Below are 9,808 nucleotides of genomic sequence, written 5' to 3' on the forward strand. Positions count from 1 at the left end.
GACAGCACCTAAACCCACGACTGCTGCTATTTAGAAGGACAAGGGGAGCAGACGCATGGAAACGCCATCACTTGGAAGTTCCCCTCCAAGTCACTCACCACCCTGACTTGGAAATATATCGCTGTTTCTTCACTGTCGCTGGATCAAAATTCTGGAACTCCCTTCCTAACAGCACAGTGGGTGTACCTACACCACATGGATTGCAGCAGTTCAAGAAGGCAGCTTACCACCACCTTCTCTAGGGCAATTAGGGATGGGCAATAAATGCTGGCCTAGCATCCCGTAAATTAATTAATTAAAAATTGTCCTGAGACAGATAACTATATTCCTTTGCGCAAGGTATGACTCCAACCAGTGGAGAGTTGTCCCCCTGATTCCCATTGACCTCAGTTTTGTAGGGCTCCTTGATGTCACACTCAGTCAAATGCTGCCTTGATATCAAGCGCAGTCACTGTCACCTCACCTTGTGAGTTCAGCTCTTATGTCTGTTTTTGGACCAAGGCTGTAATGAGTTCAGGAGCTGAGTGGCCCTGGCGGAACCCAAACTGTCAGTGAGCAGGCTATTGCTGAGTAAATGCTATTTGATGGTACTATCGATGACCCCTTTCATCACTTTGATGATTGAGAGTAGACTAATGGGATGGTAATTGGCCGGGTTGGATCTGTCCTGACCTTTGTAGACGGGACATTTCTGGGCAATTTTCCACATTGCTGGGTAAAGGGGAAAGAGTGATCTTCTGGGGTGGGAGGGTACCTCTGGGCCTCGGGGACTTGCAAAGGAGGTTACCCACCCCGCTGTCCTCCCAAATCTTGCTCAACAGCAGCATGTGCAGCGAAAGCTGCTGGGCCTCTTGCATAGCATAGGCCTCTCCCTGCAGCAGGTGAAATATCGGTGTGGGAGGGATGAGGCCCTTAAGTGGCCATTAAATGGGGCCATCCAATGCCGTCCCCCCACCCCCTTTAAAATTTCAGACAGGTCCAGAGCAGGCAGGTAGGCAGCGGGAAGGCCCACCCGCTAGATTTTAGAAGCCCCTCTGCTTTCCAAAACAATAGCCACAGTGCATAAAATCCAGCCCATTGAGTCTATGTTGTTTCTCCCTAATACTTCTGCCAAAATGTATCACCTCACATTACTCTATATTAAATCCCATTCGCCACTTGTCTTTCCACTCTGCTGGCCTATCCATGTTCTGTTGCAGTCTTCGTATCCTCCAAGTTTGGTATCATCGGGAAATTTTGAAATGTTACTCTGTATTCGAATATCCAAGTCACCGATATGTAACAAATAAGCGGTGGTTATAGCACTGACCCTTGGGAAACACTACTGTCGATCACCCTCCACTCTAAGAAATAACCATCTGCCACGGCTGGCTGTTTTCTCTGCTTAAGCCAATTTTTTAATCCAAGCTGAATCTGGCCCTCCTATTCCTTGAGCCTCAATTTTGTTAACCGGCCTTTCAAGTGATACTTGTCGAACACCTTCCTTAAAATCCATATAGATAACCCCCACTACATTTCCTTCATAGCCTCCTTCCATAATAGAGAAGGTTTATGCTGAATTTTTAAAAAGACACTCGTTAGATCTCAGCTGGAGTATTGTGTACAGTTCTGGGTGCCACACTATAGGAAGGATGTGATTGCATTGGAGAGAGTGCAGAAGAGATTTACAAGAATGGCTCTAGGGATGAGACACTTCAGCTATGAAGATAGATTGGAGAGTTTGGGACCGTTCTCCTTGGAGAGGAAAAGGCTAAGAGGAGATTTGATATTGTGTTCAAAATCATGAGGAGGCTGGATAGAATAGATAGGGAGAAATTGTTCATCAAGGGATCGAGAATGAGAGGACACAGATTTAAAGTGATTTCCAAAAGAAGTAAACGCGATGTGAAGAAAAACTTTTCACACAGCGAATGGTTCGAGTCTGGAATGCACTGTCTGGAAGTGTGGTGGAGGCAGGTTCAGTTGAGGCATTCAAGAGGGCATTGGATGATTATTTGAATAGAAACTGAGTAAGGGCATGGGGAAAAAGCAGGAGAATGGCACTAAGTCATGATGCTCATTTGGAGAGCCAGTGCAGACATGATGGGACTAATGGCCGCCTCCTGCGCAGTAACAATTCTGTGATTCATCAAAATTTCAATTAGATTAAAAGGCAGATCATGCTTGACTACTAATCCCTGCTGGCTGCCCTTAATTAACACGAACCTCTTCAATAGTGGGTAAGGTTTTAGAAACAATCAGGAGAAAAAAAAACCAGCAGACATTTGATGTTAAACTAACTGGCCTGTAGTTACTAGGACTGTCCTTACAGCCTTTCTTGAATTAGTGTGTCACATTTGCCACTCTCCAATCCTCTGGCATCTCCCCCACATCTAGGGATGATTGAAAGATCATAACAAGCCCTTCCACTATCTCCACCCAACTTCCTTTAGCAAGTTGGGATGCAAACCATTTGGACCAGGTGACTTACCCACTCTTAAGCTTAACCCAGCCTTTTCAGTACCTCCTCCCTCTCAGTTTTCACCCCATCCTTTACTTCTACTATAGGCAAATCAAATTAGTAACAATACTGTAGAGGAGGAATTCCTGGAGTGTATACGGGATGTTTTTCTGGACCAATACGTTGAGGAACCAGCTGGAGAACAGGCCATCCTAGACTGGGTATTGTGTAATGAGAAAGGAATAATTGGCAATCTAGTTGTGCGAGGCCCCTTGGGGATGAACGACAATAATATGATAGAATTCTTCATCAAGATGGAGAGTGACGTATTTGATTCTGAGACTAGGGTCCTGAATCTTAATAAAGGAAACTACGATGCTATGAGATGTGAGTTGGCTATGATGGATTGGGAAATGTTACTTAAAGGGATGACGATGGATAGGCAATGGCAAACGTTCAAAGAGCGCATGGGTGAACTGCAACAATTGTTTATTCCTGCCTGGCGCAAAAGTAAAATAGGAAAGGTAGCCAAACCATGGCTTACAAGGGAATTTAGAGATAGTACTAGATCCAAGGAAGAGGCATACAAATTAGCCAGAAAAAACAACAGACCTGAGGATTGGGAGCACTTTAGAATTCAGCAAAGGAGGACCAAGGAATTGATTTAAGATGGGGAAAATAGAGTAAGAGAGTAAGTTTGCAGGGAACATAAAAACTGACTGTAAAGGTTTCTATAGGTATGTGAAGAGAAAAAGATTGGTGAAGACAAATGTAGGTCCCTTACAGTCTGAAACAGTGGAATTTATAATGAGGAACAAAGAAATGGCTGACCAACTAAATACATACTTTGGATCTGTCTCCACAAAGCAGGACACAAATAACATACCAGAAATGTTGGGGAACACAGGGTTTAGTGAGATGGAGGAACTGAAAGAAATCAGTATTAGTAGGGAAATGGTGTTGGAGAAATTGATGGGATTGAAGGCTGAAAAATCCCCAGGGCCTGATAGTCTACATCCCAGAGCACTTAAGGAAGTGGCCCTAGAAATAGTGGATGCATTGGTGGTCATCTTCTGAAATTCTATAGACTCTGGAACAGTTCCTACAGATTGGAGGGTAGCTAATGTAACCCCACTATTTAAAAAGGGAGGTAGAGAGAAAACAGGGAATTATAGACCAGTCAGCCTGATGTTGGTAGGGGGAAAATTCTAGTGTCCATTATAAATATTTAATAGCTGAGCACTTGGAAAACAGTGGCAGATTCGGACAGAGTCAGCATGGATTTACGAAAGGGAAGTCATGCTTGACAAATCTACTGGAATTTTTCGAGAATGTAACTAGTAGAGTTGATGAGGGGGAGCCAGTGGATGTGGTTTATTTGAACTTTCAGAAGGCTTTCGACAAAGTCCCACATAAGAGATTAGCATGTAAAATTAAAGCACATGGGATTGGGGGTAGTGTATTGAGATGGATAGAAAACTGGTTGGCAGACAGGAAACAAAGAGCAGGAATAAACGGGTCTTTTTCCGAATGGCAGGCAGTGACTAATGGGGTACCGCAGGGATCGGTGCTGGGACCCCAGCTATTCACAATATATATTAATGTTTTAGATGAGGGAGCTAAATGTAATATCTCCAAATTTGCAGATGACACAAAGCTGGGTGGGAGGGAGCGCTGTGAGGGGTATGCAGAGATGCTTCAGGGTGATTTGGACAAGCTGAGTGAGTGGGCAAATGCATGACAGATACAATATAATGTGGATAAATGTGAGGTTATCCACTTTGGTAGCAAAAACAGGAAGGTAGATTATTGTCTGAATGGCTGTAAATTGAGAGAGAGGAATGTGCAACGAAACCTGGGTGTCCTCGTATACCAATCGCTGAAGGTAAGCATGCAGATGCAGCAGGCGGTAAACAAGGCAAATGGTATGTTGGCCTTCATAGTGAGAGGATTCGAGTACAGGAGCAGGGATGACTTGCTGCAATTATACTGGGCCTTTGTGAGACCACACTTGGAACATTGTGTGCAGTTTTGGTCTCCTTATCTGAGGAAGGATGTTCTTGCTACAGAGGGAGTGCAGCAAAGGTTTACCAGACTGATTCTTGGGATGGCAGGACTGACATGTGAGGAGAGATTGAGTCGATTAGGATTATATTCGCAGGAGTTCAGAAGAATGAGGGGGGATCTAATAGAAACCTATAAAATTCTAACAGGACTAGACAGGGTAGATGCAGGAAGGATGTTCCCGATGGTGGGGGAGTCCAGAACCAGGGGTCACAGTCTGAGGATACGGGGTAGACCATTTAAGACTGAGATGAGGAGAAATTTCTTCACGCAGAGAGTGGTGAGCCTGTGGAATTCGCTACCACAGAAAGCAGTTGGGGCCAAAACATTGTATGTTTTCAAGAAGGAGTTAGATATAGCTCTTGGGGCGAAAGGGATCAAAGGATATGGGAAGAAAGCGGGAGCAGGATATTGAGTTGGATGATCAGCCGTAATCATAATGAATGGCGGAGCAGGCTCGAAGGGCCGAATGGCCTACTGCTCCTATTTTCTATGTTTCTATGTTACTATGTCTGCTTCTACTGACACTTTGTCAGATTTTCCTCTTCCTTAACGAGCATTCTATAACAGTGTTTACTAAGTATTCTAACCTTGCTCTGCGACTCTGAGCATATGTCACCCTCTTTGTCCCTAATAGGACCCACTCCAGCTCCTACTTCCCGCTTATGGTGCTGAAACCTGGGAATGAACCAGGGTCCTCTAGATTGAGCTGAAATCGAGATCCATCTGTCTAAAATATATATCACACTGGGTTCTTACTTAATTACAACCGATACATTGTAAACAAGTGTGAAAAGAGCAGTGTAGCTTTAAGCACATTTCTGGGAGACCGTTTACACTATTTTCTCTTCTCTCAATTCTACAGCTGGATTAAATGAATAAAGCTAGCTGTTAAATATATAATAATAAACAATTTATCTTCAAAATGTTTTTGAAAAAACACTTCAGGAGCCAACTATTGTAACAACTATTAATTATATGCCACAAAAATTGCATTATTACCATATATTGTTCATTTTGTACCTGATTTAAATTAGAAACTGTAATACTTTAATGAGTTCCAGGCAGTACTATGTAATTTTTTTTCCTCAACAGCTGGTTTAACTTTTGTAAATTAAAGGTTATAGCAGCTAAGTTGATCCACTTAAGTAACTTATAAGATTTACTAGCAAAACAGAGAGCCTAACCTAGATAAATTAACACACTATTCTTTTTTCTGCTTTTCCAGGACACTGAAAGAATCGAAGTTCAAGAATTAACAGATTGATGGACTTCTGGTATCACTTGGGGTGCTTTCAGGAGTGTAATCAACAGAAGTAAATTAATGTGAATAATCTGCATGTTCTCATCTTCTGAGAAAGGAATACAATCTCCTTTTGTCTGTGTGTGTGGCTTAATTGTTATGAGTTATTAAATACATCCCTTGTACAGTATCATAAGCCTTACCTTATGGGTTATATTTATTTAACAAGACCTATGGGTGCATATTGAGGTGCCAGGGCAAGCAATAAGGCAGTTAAGTGTGTGGAATATTTGGCTTGGCATTGAATATGAAAACAAAGAAGTTATGTTAAATCTTTACAAATCTCTGGTTAGACCTCAGTGAGAGTTTTGTGTGCAGCACAGTTGTGTACTGTTTCCTCTTGCAAATAGGTCAGTAGCCACAATATTTCACATAATAATTGTGAAAAAAAAAAATCTCCTAATTTCCTCTCTCGTTCTGTTATCAAAAGGGTTGTTAAGGGTTGCAACATACTACCTGAAAGGTTGGTAGGATCAGATTCCATAGGAGCTTTCAAAAGGTAATTGGACATATATTTGAAGAGTCCTAATTTGAAGGGCTATGTGGAAAAAGCAGGAATGTGGGACAATATGGAACAGCTCTTTGAAATGGCATGGCACAATGGCCCAAATGGCCGCCTTCTGTGCCGTAAGATTCTAAGACAATATGTGGGCAATGCATTCCTGACTTTGTGGTCGCTGTGATCACAAAATACATTTAATAGGCATGGAAGGAATTCAGCTGAAAGAATAAAGCATAAACAAGTTAATCTCCCCAAAATTGTAGGAATAACAGAATGTTCTTTCAAAATCCTGAGCTTTTTTTTTGAACTCTTAAGTACTGCAAACCAAGCACAATACTGAACTGAAAGCAAAATACTGCAGGTGCTGGAAATCTGAAATAAAAACGGAAAATGCTGGAAGCTCAGCAGGTCTGGCAGCATCGGCAGAGAGAAGGTACCAATAATGTTTCAATGCAAACATCCTTCATTAGAACTGCTAAAAGAACCAGTTTTAATGAAAGGTCATTGACATGAAATGTTAACCCAACCTTCCTGTCTGCACATAGGCTTCGTGACCTGCAGAGTATTACCAACAAGATGAAGCAGGTTTTTGTACTATTTAAACCAGGGCTGTCAGTGTCCGATTATGGTGCTGAATGTAATTCGCTGGTAAAATAGATTTCAGTCAAACATGAAACTGAATTGTTTTTAAATCATTCAAAATTTTAGTCATGCTAATTTCGGTTGCATAATGGCTCTATAAAGAATGCAAATGCTATTTAAGGTTTTAAAAAATATTACAATTATCTTACATGATAATCTGCAATTAAAAAGGCATTAACTGACACAACTATCAGTGACCCAAGTAGGAACACTTTCATATGGTTCTGCAATAGGAAAATGTTTTAATTTGCCGAGCTATTTGGTCCTGCAGCAGAATTATAATTCAGTAGAATTTACCAGATTGTTCTGCTGTTAACTTTGGTCAATGGAATGGAATGAAAAGCATAGTTAAACCTAATCCACAGGAAAACTTCAACTATTTTCTAATAATTTCTATATAACATTCCATTCTGCATTTCTTTCCTCAAATTCCTTCATTTTACTTCAAACTTCAAGCCTTTTCCTATTATTTTAATGTCATAATCCCATTTCATAATATTTACCAGCTTTTGCTGTTCTCCCCTGATTTCTATTGGTCTGTTTAAAAGGTATTATTCTAGTACTGTATAATTTTACCACAAAGACGTAAGCAATGCAATAATATCATGGTACATCAGTATAAGCAGTATTGAGAAAACAGCCAGGGATTTAAAATACAGAGTTATCTACAATACTTTGACCCTTAAGCTGTGATAAACATGTCGTGTGTGTGTGTGTGTGTATACATGTATGGCATTGGTACATTCACTTTTTTAAACTTCTATAACCTTTATCCTGCACGTAAGCACTTTCTGTTGTGATTGTAGGAGATCAAAGTAGCCTATCGATAGCCAAATGGAATTCCTACCATAGTCTGGTGACTGATTAATGTAGTCAAAAGTTGAAAGCACAGCCACTGTTTTTCTTTAATTATTCACTCTTTCATTTTTTTATGTATAATTTAAGGCACTAACGAAGTGGAATTGGATGATGCCTTGTCCTTTCCCCTGTGTGATCTGGGTTCAAATCCAACTCCAGCAGATAGGACAACAACCTCCAATTCTTTTTGGCTGTATGGATTCCTTGTCAAAAATGAGTTTGAAACCAGTTACTTTGGAGTCAGCCCAAGTCACGGAATTGGCAACTTCACATAGAACTACAGAAAAACTGATGAAGAAAATAGAAAGAATGTTACTGTTGCAGCAGGGGTACTCTGCTAAAATTAGTGCTGAGGCACAATGGCTGGGTTAGAATAGAAGGAGCTTTACTCTGCAGCTGGATATGCTTATATCTTGAGCTGTGCTTAATGCTGACAGAGTGCCTGAAATGAGAAAGTGTTTCATTTCCCTACATTAATCTCCGTTACCTTGACGAGCACAAAATTCACCAAAGCATTTGAAAGGAAAAGGGGCATTATGAGAACTAAAATTTAACATTTTATAGGAAGCAACATGTATTGTAATTTTGTTGTTTATCCCAACACAGCGTCTGGTTTAAGAATACCTCCCTGGTGAACATGCAACCTGCACTTGTTACTCTCTTGCAGTCACTCCCTTAAGGATCCAGCAGCCAAAGTTTTTGAAAGAACAGCAGTATTTAGCAGTTGATAGTAATTGTGTTATCCCACAGATTGGTTGCAAGAAGGCACACAAAAGGCCTGGAGAACATTCTGTCAGTCTACATTGATGATCCCTGGCTTAGAAACATTGTACCTGCCAAAGGTGGCAGCTTAGTAGCAATGATTATAAAATGAAAAATGCATATGCTCTTAATTTTCATTTCTACCTGCTGTTTTCAAAGAGAAGCATTGCTCTTTGTTCCCCGAAGGGAGGGGAGGAGATAATTTTATGAACCTGGAGTGCATTGTTGGCACTTGAATCCCCCAAATTATTCTCTAGGCATTAGCCACAGCGATTCAACAAGTTCCCTTACATATTTTATACTTAGCAGGGTCCTTAACCAGATGCAGATCTAGATTTATTCAGATGGTTTTAATATTAACATTCAAGAATTTTGTGCTATATTTAAAAGTACAAAAGAAAGAATTACTTTAAACTATAGTATTGTGTCCAGTGTTTTGGCTAATGCTTGAAAATAATGCTAAACATTTTTTCATGGTGTGTGCTTTCTTTTTTCCAGAACATTTTTATACTTTAGAAACTTATCTATCAAATACTTTTCTATGATGAATCAATATGATCATATGTCTTGATTTTATTGTATGCATTGTGACCAATGAAGTAAAGCTATATCAATATTCTGTTGACTATTGTGTGATAAGTCATGTAATGTGTTTGGAAGAATACAAATAAATGCCCCTCAATGCAGATCTTCATGTGTTGTTTGGAAATGAGGGTTTTGGATGCAAGTTAGTTACCACTATTAGTGCTGAGGTGCTGAAGGTCTGGCCTGTTCAACGTCCCCATGCCGAATGTACAATAATACATCTCGGAGGAAGCTGTGGTGCACAGAGGCCATGCACTTATCATGCATTAGACATGAATAGTGAGCATTGTTCTCCACAATGTGCCTCAACAGAACTTATAGATATTCGTCACCTGCATAGGAGACTCCCTTAAGTGGGATTGAAAAGTGGAGCTTTGATCATTTTACAGGTATAAAGGGGCACGATGAGACCCATTTTTACAGACCAATGTTTTGTGCCCCAAAGACACTTGGGGGGTGAGAGGGGGAGTGGGGGGGGGGGGGGGGAGGGGAACGACATCAGGCCTGAAAGTAGATTGATCAATTCTTAAGCAGCCTGGGTAACCACCTAGAGCATCAGATAAACACTTTATTTAGGAAGCCTCAAGGGCTGCCCTGAATGGAGGACATTGGGCTTGGTCCACTCGGCGGTTCCAGCCATGGATTTGGGTCC

The 9,808-nt window shown here is 40.9% G+C and overlaps 1 protein-coding gene across 1 annotated transcript in view; it reads left to right on the plus strand.

Moving 5' to 3' along the window:
- Positions 1-9,250, plus strand: part of spata18 (spermatogenesis associated 18) — a 105,265-nt gene extending 96,015 nt beyond the window's left edge. Inside the window, exon 13 of the mRNA XM_078555551.1 lies at positions 8,416-9,250. Within this exon, the coding sequence (XP_078411677.1) occupies positions 8,416-8,444 (29 nt within the window). The 3' untranslated portion in view covers positions 8,445-9,250. The remainder of the gene's footprint in view (positions 1-8,415) is intronic.
- Positions 9,251-9,808: the final 558 nt, after the last annotated feature.

This window comes from Cetorhinus maximus, chromosome 1 (assembly GCF_964194155.1).
Source record: "Cetorhinus maximus chromosome 1, sCetMax3.hap1.1, whole genome shotgun sequence".
Taxonomy (NCBI): Eukaryota; Metazoa; Chordata; class Chondrichthyes; order Lamniformes; family Cetorhinidae; genus Cetorhinus; species Cetorhinus maximus.